Source organism: Gobio gobio (genome assembly GCF_949357685.1).
Source record: "Gobio gobio genome assembly, chromosome: 12".
Taxonomy (NCBI): domain Eukaryota; kingdom Metazoa; phylum Chordata; class Actinopteri; order Cypriniformes; family Gobionidae; genus Gobio; species Gobio gobio.
Window position 1 is genome coordinate 10542725 of NC_137105.1, and position 14153 is coordinate 10556877.

At 35.9% G+C, this 14153-nt stretch overlaps 1 protein-coding gene across 1 annotated transcript in view; it reads left to right on the forward strand.

Annotated features, from left to right (window-relative positions):
- Positions 1-14153, forward strand: part of slc35f1 (solute carrier family 35 member F1) — a 136793-nt gene that overhangs the window by 112989 nt on the left and 9651 nt on the right. Inside the window, exon 7 of the mRNA XM_079831987.1 lies at positions 3576-3730. Coding sequence (XP_079688113.1) covers positions 3576-3730 — 155 coding nt within the window. The remainder of the gene's footprint in view (positions 1-3575; positions 3731-14153) is intronic.

Sequence of the window (14153 nt, forward strand, 5' to 3'; positions counted from 1 at the left end):
AAGTAACTTTGTGGGCGGGTCTTGGCGCTGTTGCTATTTTCCCGGCGGGATAAATGGCTCTTGCGCCCGGCGCAAATCTAAAATGGGTTGGTCTGAAGTAGCTTCATTATTCATAGGTGTGGTTTGGGCGTAACGTGAATAAACCAATCCGAGCGTCATCCAACATTCCCTTTAAAAGCAGGTGCGCAAGTTCCATTATGGATTGCTATTATTATGGCGTATTTACCAGGCGCACGCCAGGAGCGGTTCACAGCCGAGGAGACTGATGTTCTTGTAAGAGCAGTGAAAGACAGAGAAGTGAAGTTGTAATGTTGTACATTATGGTAAAGGTGATTTCACAGTCTTTTTTTTTTTCAGTCTTTCAGTTTTTTCAGTTTTTCAGTCGATTTTTTTTCCTGGTTCTTGACGGACAAACCAATTTGTCAGATGTCCTTATATACATATATGTCTTGCCACTATTGGGCAAACAGGTCTTATCCTTAATTATTACAATTAGCCTGAATCATTTGTAAGCTAGATTTATGCCTATTTTTTCACATCTTCGTGGCACACCACAATGATTTCCGTCATCTCATGTGTTAATATTTTTTTAGTGTAACAATTTATGATTTGCAAAAATAACTGTTGCATCTGTGTAGATTACATGAGCAAAGTGTATGCGCGTTGTGCACGCTATACATTATGGTCAAGCATGCGCCCTTAAAGTAGCATAATGAACAACGCGCAACGCGCCACTGACTTTAGACTAGGTTTTTTCTGGTCAGTGGCGCAATTGTTTAATGGAACAGCAAAATAGCACCAGGGATTGTTTGCGCCGGAACACGCCTCCTTTTTTGCGCTGAACCGCCCAGGGAGCGCAAGTGCATTCACTAGATTAGCGACGTGCTTCTGTGGAGGGAAAAGCGTGCTTTGCGCGGGTGCAAAATAGGAATGACACATGCGTCGGTGTACAAAGTCAATTGCGCTGGGTGCAAGATAGGGCCCAAAATTGCTTAAATCACCTTTCTTTCCCATTCTGACATTCAGTTTGGAGTTCAGGAGATTGTCTTGACCAGGACCACACCCCTAAATGCATTGAAGCAACTGCCATGTGATTGGTTGATTAGATAATTGCATTAATGAGAAATTGAACAGGTGTTCCTAATAATCCTTTAGGTGAGTGTACTTTACAGTTCGGAGAAAAAAAATGTCAGAATTGTGGGATAGAAACTTGCGATTCTTTAAAAAAAAGATTTGTGAGACAATTGATTGTTCGCAAAGACCCGCCCCCTTTAGTTACTGTTGCTATGTCCGACAAGCCATGGCTCTCATGCCACACACGTTCTCACGTAGGGAAAAATGCTTCGTGGAGCAAAGAGGACACTGACAACACGCCGACAGACAGGACAGATCAAGTTACTTTTGATATGAAACAAAGTCTCAACTTTGGAATGATGTTTTGAATAACAACACGCCGACAGACACCTCCAACTAATTATAGTTTTTTAACATTCAGGCTTTTTATAACAGAGCAACATTAAATCCTTGCCTACAGATAGATTTGAACTTCCCCCTGAATAGCAGGTGACGGCTTATAATTCTCTGATGTGCTACATCGCCAAACAGTGTTAGCAAGGCATCTGAATAAGTTATGAAGCCTTCTGCTTGGCTCCGAAGCCTCATAGCCTGAGAACAAACTGTGTGTGAACAGCAGTGAGCTCTGAAATATATAGTGTGATATAATCCTGACATTGATTTGTCCTTGCTGAGTACAAGCCGATTATTTGTTTTTACCTTAAGGGTTTCCGAGTTGATCCTGTAATTTCTCTTTTATGGCTGTTGACACACACACACACACACACACACACACACACACACACACACACACACACACACACACACACACACACACACACACACACACACACACACACACACACACACACACACACACACACACACACACACACACACACACACACATAAAATAAATAATATAATTAAGTGCTGTCATATAGTGTTTTATGGATAGGAAGAATCTATTGAAACATCAAAAGTAAAATTGTGCACTTTACCTACAAAAGCGAAATTGGTTGACTCGGTGGGATGCCCGACAGGCAGCAGATTTTGTTAGCATTGTTTGCTTTTTCATTTCAAAACAAATTATTATTATCTATCTCCATTTATGCTGGAATAAAAGTTGTGTCCTTTACAAATGCATTTAGAAATGAATGGCCTGAGAAAACACAAGTGAATAATTTCATTTTCTGTGCCATCCAATTCCATTATGATTGTGCTGGATGAATTATGACCTGAATATCACAGCTGCTGTCTCTCTGTCCTCTATGACATAAAAAGCTGAATGCTGGTAACAGAAGAATATTGTGCTAAACTGCACACTGACTTCATCTCTACCCTTTTTTAATATCGCTTGCAGCACAATATGAACCTGTAATATAATGTTGTACTGTAAAATAAGAGAAGTTGTTTATATTTTTCTATGAAGCCTATACATATAATGCATTATTTAAAAAATAATTACCAGTAAATGTTTGCTTTGTGTTATAATACATTATATTTGTAAGAACATAGCCATCAATAAATAAGCATTATAAATGTATCACAGAATAAACCATATCAAGACTCAGATGCAATATAGATTACATGGCTATACCAAATAATTAAATAAGTGGATATGAAATATTGATTTAACTTTTAGTATGCGAGAGAGAGACTTCAGAGTTATATGAAAGACATGACTTAGGCTTTTAAACAATTTAGCAGTCATTTAGTTGCAGAATGCCATAATAGACCAATCAGAATTATTCCAGAGAACTTGATCATAATGTATCATAATTGCCATTATAATTATTTATGAAGTGATCTAACAGTTTATAATGTATTGTATTAATTAATTATATTATTGTATTGTATTAATTATATTATATATAATATTATAATATATTATATAATATTAATTAATTATCAATCAATCATATATCATATCATATATCAAATCTATTATATCATATCATTCATATCAATAATTTTTTTAAATATATACTTTACATTTTTAAATTATATTTTTATAACTCACATTTTGATAACAAATATAATTTTTATAAAATACATAAAACATTTATGTTTGCCTGAAACATATGGATCAATACCAATGACTTTTTTTTAAATACAAAATTTGCTGTATGTATCGTTCAGATTTTCTCCGATGTGGCTGTAAATGCCAATACACACAAAAAAACATAACTATAAAGATAACTAGCGTCCATACCAGCAGATGATATTGTTCTGTTTATTCTTAGAGGACTGCAGGTTTTGTCGTCTGCCACTTGCTCAAACTCTTAAAGCAGGATGAATTCTGATTGGCTGTAATGTTTTTATCATGCACGAGCTGGAAGTCATTCTGAAAGCGATTCCAACGATACCCTTCTTCTGTGCCGTTATCGTTATAGTTGTGGTGTGGACTATTGTTTTATATTCAGAACCATTTTTAGAACTATATCTTTATTGCTATTGTCATTATTATAGTATAATTAACTTGGTATAAAAACAGGCCTTAACTCTTTATGTCCTCTCAGGGCTGCTGTACATTGGATTCAGCGCGTGCATGTTTGGCCTGTACAGCTTCATGCCTGTGGTAATCAAAAGGACCAGCGCCACAGCGGTGAACCTCTCTCTGCTGACAGCCGACCTGTACAGCCTCTTCTGTGGCCTGTTCCTGTTCCAGTACAAGGTTAGAATTTGCTCTCTATCTCTCTCCCTCATCTCCTCGCCGTCATCGTCTTATACTGTATGTCATTACACTTGCTGTAATTTTGCTCACTTGCCCTTGTCTCATGCATTTTTTTTCTCAAGGAATGTTGAGCATAATTTCTCTGCTCAGAGAGCGTCTCGGTGACTATGAAATTTGCAGCTTTGGCAATTGTTCAAACCGATATATTAGAGATTAAAAAATCATAAATTCTGCATTTTCTCATCATTTTATTTTTTTCCCTGAAGTCTAATATTAGTCAAGACTTCTTTCACCAGAAACAGTTAGGGCCCTATCATACACCCGGCGAAATGTGGCGCTAGGCGAAACGCAAATGTTTTTTGTTAGTTTCAGCCCGAAGCAGTTATCATTTTCACGTCCAGCGCCACATTGTTTAAATAGCAAATGCATCTGTTCTGAAAAACGCGGTGTGTTCAGGCGCGTTGTAAACGCGTTGCTATTTTGAGGCAAATGAAAACGACTGTGCCATTGACCAACTGAAACCTGGTCTAAAGTCAATAGCGCAGTATTTTTTGTGTTAATTAAAGCTGCACTATGTAACTTTTCTGTCCACAAGAGGTTGCCTATTCAAAACAGAGGCGTAGTTTGATGACGCCACGTTTGAGCGCAGAATCTTGGGACATGTGGTCTTCACCTCACAGCTGGTGGAAAAGAATCAAGATCATGTTCATGGGTGCAATTATTAATGTTACTTTTAGGGGTGTAACGGTACACGTATTCGTACCGAACCGTTTCGGTAAAGTGCTTTCGGTACGGTGCGTGTGTGTACCGAACGGTTACGAATGCAATCTTTAACAGTTAACAGTCGGCTTGTTTTAAGCGCGGAACACACTTCAGTCCTAGTTCCCACACGAACATATTAAGTGTTCAGTCCATTTTATCACGAAATTCAAACGATAAATGCCATTTTGATGCTCTTTAATGTGACGACTGATCACTGTAGACACGTCAGTCCAAGCGGCCGCGGCGCGCTCGTGTGCGTGTGAACGTGATCAGCTTTTCCTAAAGAATAAACATGAATTAATATCTTAAGGTATGTTGAGGATTCATTAACACTGAAACGTATATCATATGTTGTGTAATCATTGTTTCAACCGTGGAAAGACTTATTAATTCAGCTTGTAAACAATGTCATGTAGCGTCACATTTACCCCAGGCAGTCATTCAGTGTCCACAGCTTTTAGTTCACTGGAGAAATCAACTATTTTGTTAAATATATGCACTATATTAGCCTATATATTCATTATATTCTACTTAAATTGTTAGTGATGTCTTGATTATTTCATGTATGTTTAAATAAACCGGTCATGAAAATGACACTCACTGTGTATAAATGATTATATTTCAACAACGAATTGGAGAAAAAACATAATTTTATAAATTAGATTTAGAAATTAATGCAAAAACAGCCTTATGTGAAGCTTATGAGTGTTGATTATTATACCTAAAAATAAATAGCAACTGAATTTAGGCTCACTGAGTTTTGGCTCTGTTGTTAACCTTTAGTGCAAGTAAGGGCTCCCTATAGTTTACAGCAATATCTTCAATAAACTTTTATTTATAATTTAATTAATTGAAGGAAAGACACTTTTTTTCTTCAGTAAACCACTGTTTAATAAAAATAAATAAAAAGCAATTTTGTAAAACTGCTGTACCGAACCGGGATTTCAAAACCGAGGTACGTACCGAACCGTCAGTTTTGTGTATGGTTACACCCCTAGTTATTGTAGTATGAAGCAGAGCAGGACTGAGTGTGGTGGAGCTGAACAAGGCTGCTGGAGCGATTGTCAATAAGAACAGCGGAAAACACGCCTCGCGAGCAGTGGGAACTTTATTATGGCATAGTCGCCGGTGGGACTTTTATTATGCCACAGTCGCCGGCTGCTATGATACTTGTTGCACTGCAGTGAGAGTAAAGCGTTTCTGCAAAATAAAACCGGAATCCGAGGGTAACACAGATATGACGCAATTGACAGACGACTTCCTCACACGTCCTGGTTCCTTGGTTTAAATAGCATTTTTCTCACGATTTACAAATAGTTGGAAACATTTGGGATATTGTAAGTACTCAACGGAACAAAATATATAACACTGGCCTAGTGGTTTTTGGATATTTTACTGAAAATGTTTTACATAGTGCACCTTTAAAGAGTGCCTTAGTAATATGCGTCTATAGGCGGGTGAACAACATGCATACACTCTGCTTATTACACACACAGGGATGCGCAGCAGCACACAAACATTTTTAAATATTAAAAATAAAATGATTACAATTTAAAAGATTATTATTGTGTACGTAAAGATAAAAATGCCTACATGTCATAATGGATAGTCATTGCATGTATCAGAATTACCTATTTTCAGTAATGACGAATGAAATTGGCTACTTATTTAACCAATCGTGGCAATACACACATGTATTTAAACTGACTCCTCAGGTTGAGGGTGTCTATATTCCGCCATGTAAATAGCGAATCCGCCATGGTGCAAGCGCACCTGGCTTTTAAAGGGAATGGGAGATGAGACTCTGATTGGATTATTGCGCGTTATGCCCAAAACACACCCATGACTCATTAAGAGACCAGGTACAACCCTTTAGACTATGCGCCAGGCGCACCAACTGTCTTTTCAGTAGTTAAACTAGCAAGTGTGGATTCGGACACGCCCTAAGTACACCTGCGCCATGTGCTTCGGACCATCCGCTCAGATTGTTAAAATAGGGCCCTTAGTTTTGCATGACCGTTTTCCTGTGGCAGGATGAGCGAAGGCAAATGTGTGTGTTTTGCTGTGTGCCGTCAGGTCTAAGATATGTAACTCGTTTAAAATAGCAACATAAAATATTGAGTAAGAAAATAAAAGTGTCTATAATGCACTGCAGTGGAGTCTTTGGTTGTGGCAGTGCTTAATTGAGAGTTTGCTGTTGGGTTGAGTACTGTCGCACTGCTTCGTGCTTCAATAACGGACAGCTGCATTACATTGAGACAGATTCACAATACATTAATGCAACGCCTTTAAAAGAATGAGCAAGGACTTTTCCCTTCAGGGAAGGATCCAGCCACAATGTGAGACTTCATCTCTAAACACCACCATTACATCGAAAGCCATCAATGAACAAAGCCATTAGTCATACTGTACAATGAGCATAGTGTTTTAAACTCCATGTCTTCGTCTAGTAGCAATTACACTGTCTGGAGGACAAAATAGATTGTGCTTCTTTTGAATTGATTATTATACAGAGTATCACACTGATTAGTTTTAATGGTTACCGTGCTATTTAAGTGAAGGGTTTCAAAAGGGAGTTTTTTTGCACGGATGCCATTGAAGAACCATTTGCTTCCCCATAGAACCTTTTAGTAACCTGTTCTTAAAAGAACCATTTTTTCTTAGTGTGAAGAGCAATTTCATAATCAAAATAACCTTTTGTGAAATGAAAAGATTCCACGTATGGTTAAGGTTCTTCTTGGAATCATCAATGTCAATAAAGAACCTTCGTAAGAGTGAAGTGTGTGCGAGAGTGGTATTTGCTGGTGGGTTTTTTTTATTTTTTTTGCAAGGTGAATGTATTAGGACCATGTTTCTGAGCTTCGGGATTCATGAAATGCAATTAGAGTGATGGAAATGAAACAAGCCTCCATCTCTGTTGCCAAAGGCAGAAAGCTCTGGGTTACTGAATGTGCTGGTTGGGAATAGTTAGAAGTGGCTCAACGTAATCAGATTCGGTCTGAGTGGAGGGGCGTTTTTTTAAGCGACAACAAAAGCAGTAATCACATTTAAAGCATCTCTGGCTTTGTTTTTGATGTCCTTGTGTGAAGAGGCTCAGCACAGCTGTCATCTCTGACAGAAATGATCATGGATTTCACTTCATGTTTGATAGATATGTTGTAATGCATTATATGTTATATTATATGAATTATTTTATATTATATTATATGAATTATATTATTATATGTTTCTTTTGTTTTGTTAATTTCAGCAGTTTATACTAGAAATAATGTATTTTTGAATGTTATATTATATCATATATTATATTATATTATTAGTATAAGTTTATTTTGTTTTGTTAATTTCAGCAGTTTACATATACTAGAAATAATGTACTATTGAATATTATATGTTATATTATATTAAGGAGTGAGTTGCTTTTGTTTTGTTAATTTCAGCATTTTACATATACTAGATTCAAGAAATTATGGTAAAAAAATGTTTTATTTATATTTGAATATGCAATTTCTTTTCTTCATGTCTCATATTTTATCTTAATTGCCCTTAGCTGACATTTTATTTCTTTGATTACCAAATACACAACTTTTGATCAAACTTTAGAGAAGTCATTAGTAAAAAAAAAAAGGCAACAGTTTATGCTGTAAATCATTTTCACAAAAATATTGTTTTTAAATGTGCGTACATAAGCTTTTTACTACAGCTTTAAAAAAATTGCTTTATTAGATTTTAGAGCCTTAACTATTTTTTTTAATTACCATTAACTCTTTTCCCTCAGCGTTTAAAAAAATATTGCCAGCCACCGCCAGCGTTTTTGATCATTTAACGAACATTTCATGGCCCCCGGTTTTATTCTTTTTATATATATATATATATATATATATAAAAAAATCGGTGTTTTGGCGGGGAAAGAGTTAAAGGGATAGTTCACCCAAAAATGAAAATTAGCCCATAATTTACTCACCCTCAAGTCATCCTAGGTGTATATGACATTCTTCTTTCAGACGAATAAAAGCGGAGTTATATTACAAAAGTCCAGGCTAATCCAAGCATTAGAATTGGATTCATAGTTGCTCTGTTTTTGAAGTCCATAAAAAGTGCATCTGTCCATCAAATAACGTGCTCCACGCGGCTCTGGGGTGTTAATAAAAGCCTTCTGAAGCGAATTGATGCGTTTGTGTAAGAAAAATATCCATAATTAAAACTTTATCAAGTAAACTTTCGGCCGACCGCCTTCCCTGTTCAATTTATGGAAAAATAGTTGAAAGTTCCCCTGCCGATCGAAAGACTAACGCGACCAGGTAGGCACGTCATGACGTCACGTACGCATCTTGAGTTTCACTTTCAACATTCAACACTTTTCCACAGAAGACGGTCGGTCGAAAGTTTACTTGATAAAGTTTTAAATATGAATATTTTTCTTACACAAACGCGTCGATTCGCTTCACAAGGCCTTTATTAACACCCCGGAGTCGCGTGGAGCACGTTATTTGACGGACAGATGCTTGGATCTAATGCTTGGATTAGCCTGGACTTTTGTTATATAACTCAGATTTTATTCGTCTGAAAGAAGAATGTCATATACACCTCGGATGACTTGAGGGTGAGTAAATTATGGGCTAATTTTCATTTTTGGGTGAACTATCCCTTTAAGCAGGGCTGTCAGTCATGCCAAATTACATATTAAACTTTGAAACGCACATCTCAAGACCACAGGGTCCTGTTTCTTTTGATTCTGCTCTAGCATTTATGTTTTTAACACATTCTTTTTTATATAATTAATAATTAAGTAAATGAATGCAATAAATTGACAGTCTTAGTATTAAGTAATACTGTTAATAGTGTCTTTATAGGATGCTCATGTCTGGTATGATATCAAAATATGTCATATTTTTGCTCTCTCTGATTATTGTGCTGTAGACAAAAAAGGCTAGGGGTTACATCAGTGTGAGAGAAGCCGGCAGACATGAAGTATCTCCTAATGAATTCCTCTCCAGCCCTGAACTGAATGCCAGATCCATTTGTAATATGGTCATATGTAGCCAGAGCTCACTCAGATTCTCTGCCCGCTGTTGTTGTTGCTGGTCTGTAGTCTGCACCTGCAGTCTCATCTCAACCTTGTCCTTTATTTTTGTGTCTGGCGTTTCTGCTCACGAGGCAAACTCAAGGTCCTTGTGAGTGTTCAGCGGAGCCTAAAAGTCTAAGACAACGAGGAAGATCTAATATCATTAAATGAATAAGAAAAGACATAAAAGGTATGAGATATGGGTCATTCTTGGGATTCAATAATATTTCAGTTCCCCAGACTTTTTAAGGTGGTGGTTCACCAAAACTAAATGTCAAAAGCTTTTCACAATTCTTTGGTATGTCCATTATAATGATTTAAGATAATTATTGTATTTTTTATAATTTTTATCATAAATAATGTCTTATTTCTATCGTACGCAGTAAGCATTTTGTCATGTCCCTGAGGGACTTAACTGAATTTGTAATATTTAACAAAATGTGCACAGTGTATATAATTTTTGCCAATATTGTAAGTATTTATTTGTGTTACTTTCTTGTGAAAAATATTTGATATTTGATAAAAAAGAGACTATGAAGTTATAACCCTCAGTCTGAACTCAACCCTGTCACGCCAACCATTTTCCGCCTATAATAATTTAGACTCCACCCATATGTGACATCATTTACCAGAAATGACATCATTCAGGTCTCTTTAACAGTGCTGTAGAAGATGGTAAGTAGCATCATAGTTTTTAGGGTACTGTCAAGCTTAACAACTCAAACCCATCACAAAATTAAGATGGAAAATTATTATTTTTTCAAAATTTAGTTCCATATCCATAAGTATACACAATGTACTTATTTCATTGCTGCCATATAGGGTCTACTCTCCTACACTACAAGAGAAGTAACTACAAAAACCTCAACTTTTTTCATTGTTTCAGGGTTGAAAATTTGGACCGGTTTGAGTTTTTCACTTCATTTATGAATCATTTTAATAAAAAAGTATAAAATAGTCATGGTTTCAGTAAAGATATACTTAACAAAATCATGACAACTCCAAATACTTTTGTTATGAATAGAATATTTGATGTAACATTGACAAGCATCCAATGTCAGAAATGGCATCCATTTTTTACAAAACGTTTTTTTTTTTTAAATAAAGAGACCACAGACACACAATTTGTCTATTTTTAACTTCAGTCCCATAAAATGTGAGAATTATCATAAATATGACATTTGTAGTTATTCAATTGTTATGAGGAACACGTGAGCAGTAGGTAGATGTTTGTTTTATAACTAGTTTTGTGTAAAATCCTTTTTAAACCAATTCCATTTTGTCGGTTACTGGGTTGAGCATAAAAGGTGTCTAAATCTGAAAAAAAAACTTAAACATAATAAAAGGTCTTTAATGTCTGAGGTGGGGAAATATGATTTGTTAGAGGTTTGATATGTGCCTAATGATATGGGGTATTTAGAAAATTAATTGTATGTAGTTTTTAAAAAGATTATCCCAGGAATGGGATACTTTTTTCACACAACCCAACTGCTGCAAATAATAGATACATCCAATCATTACCAGACTTTTGGACCCCACTGTATATGAATCCATATCTGCAGCAGGCAGATATTGGCATATACCCACTCTTGGCTAAGGCCATTTTGAACGTGCTTGCATGTTTTTCACAGTGATTTGCTGCTTGTCAGACAGAAGTAGATGAGAGTGTGTTTGAAATTTGAATCGAACCAAACCGATTCCCACAATAGCCTTTGATGTTCCGTTCAGCCGAACCAATTCAGAAGAAAAATGAGCCGTAATGATTGAGTTCTTATCTCGACAGGTTGCTCAATTTCCTGAAATCTTGGTTGCTGGTAGATGTGTGGCAGAAGCATGTTCTCACTGCAATTAGGCTTTGATTTTCACTCGGTTTGCACTTGTGTGGCTTGTTTGGTCCGTTCCTTGTGGAAATGTAGATGGTTTGATGGCTGGATGGATGGATGTATCTATTATTTGCAGCAGTTGGGTTGTTTGTCCAGATAAAATAGTTAATGAGAATTTTACTGGAAGCTTTTTGTGGTACAGAACAAATCATTTAAAAACCACAAAGGGAGACGGAGACTCTTCATGTGAATAAGCAGATATGCCAATATTCATGCCCTCAACTGTGTTGTAAAATTGGACTGAAAAGATCATAACTGCCGGAGTTGACTAATATTCTCCAACCAATTTAGACACTTTTTTATATTCCCCTCATTTATATCTAAAAATAATGGATTCAATTTAAACTCAAAGTAGAGGGATCATATTAGTTTGATTCCTTTGATACAGTATCAGATCTAAGTGAACATAAGGATGAGTTTTTGAAATCAATTCACTTAAATCAATCTTTTTCCCTTTCTCTAATTGAACGCACACACACACACACACACACACACACACACACACACACACACACACACACACACACACACACACACACACACACACACACACACACACACACACACACACACACACACACACACACACACACACACACACACACACACACACACACACACACACACACACACACACACACACACACACACACACACACACTTATGGGGACTTTCCACAGACATAATTTCTATTTCTATTCTGTATAAACTGTATATTCTGTCACCTAACTCTACCCATAAATGCAACCCTCACAGAAAACTTTCTGCATTTTTTACTTTTTACAAAACATAATTTTGTATGATTCATAAGATGTTTTGCAGACCAAACATTTTTATTATTTTGTCCCCAAAACGTAGGGTATACCTGAGACACACACACACACACACACACACACACACACACACACACACACACACACACACACACACACACACACACACACACACACACACACACACACACACACACACACACACACACACACACACACACACACACACACACACACACAAATAAACAAGCACATTCATTTACACAATATTCATTTAGCATTTCATACTAGGAATGATTTATATATTGTACAACGATATGATGAATGGGTGTACTGTAATTATTGCATACCACATTTAGCCTGAAATCGATGTTGGTTCATTAGTATGTACAGTAATCCTTCGCTAAAAGGCCTTATGCCGATAATTAAGTCGAGTAATGAATAAGAAGAACTAATCAAACTATTGATTTATTCAGAGATAGCGTGCTCCAGATGAAGTCTGTTAACATTGATTTGAAAGTGTGGCTTGGTGCTTTTACTGTAAGCTCTCTTTTGTCTATTTTAATGGCTGTGCTATTTCCCTTTACAACCATGTGGAGAGAAGCAGCAGCGGGAGGGATGCAGTTTCAGCCATTACCTGCAGCACTTCAAGGCTAACAGGGATTTTTAAACATGCCTCCTTTATTGAGAATGGTTGTTAATAGCTGACTAATTTTATTCTTTGAAATCAGTAAAAAATGAAATTTGAATGTGGCCACAAAAGCTTGCATGTCTGTTTTCTGGCTATAGTAGATAATTTTAGATAATTCTACCATGATTAGTGGGTCAAGACATGCTTTTCATTCAGCCTTGCCTGTAGTTGGTTTAGGCTGCACAGCTCTTAGCACAGTCTCTCTCGTGTTACATTTGTAGTTTGATTCCCATAGTTGAAAAGCCACTGATTTAAGATTTTCAGATTTTTTTTTTAAATATGCATATTTTATATGTAATGAATGTACTGAAACATATGGAAGCTTGTTTCAAATAAAAAAAGGTAACTGAGTTTTTATCACAATTCTGAGTTCATATATAAAGTCAGAATTGGGATATATAATCTCGGAATTATGAGAAATAAAGTCAAAATTGTGTCATAAACTCATAATTATGAGGAAAAAAGTCAGAATTGTGAGTCATAAATCTGGAATTATGAGGAATAAAGTCAGAATTGTTCTGAGAAATAAAGTCAGAATTGTGAGTCATAAACTCGGAATTATGAGAAATAAAGTCAGAATTGCGAGTCATAAACTTGGAAATATGGAAAAAAGTCAAAATTGTTTCATAAACTCGGAATTATGAGAAATAAAGTCAGAATTGTTATGAGAAATAAATTCAGAATTGCGAGTCATAAACTCGGAAATATGGGAAAAAAAAGTCAAAATTGTTTCATAAACTCGGAATTATGAGAAATAAAGTCAGAATTGTTATGAGAAATAAAGTCAGAATTGCGAGTCATAAACTCGGAATTATGAGAAATAAAGTGAGAATTGTTATGAGAAATAAAGTCAGAATTGTGAGTCATAAACTCGGAATTATGAGAAATAAAGTCAGAATTGCGGGTCATAAACTCGGAAATATGAAGAAAAAAAAGGCAAAGTTGTTTCATAAACTCGGAATTATGAGAAATAAAGTCAGAATTGTTATGAGAAATAAAGTCAGAATTGCGAATCATAAACTCGGGATTATGGAAAAAAGTCAAAATTGTGTCATAAACTTGGAATTATGAGAAATAAAGTCAGAATTGCAAGTCCTATACTCATAATTGTGAGAAAAAATTTGAAATGCGAGTTATAAACTGTGAATTATGAGAAGTAAAGTCAGAGTTTTGAGATATAAACTCGCAATTGTGAGAAAAAAGTCAGAAATGTGAGTTAAAAATTCGCAATTACTTCAAGCTTCAATAGAAA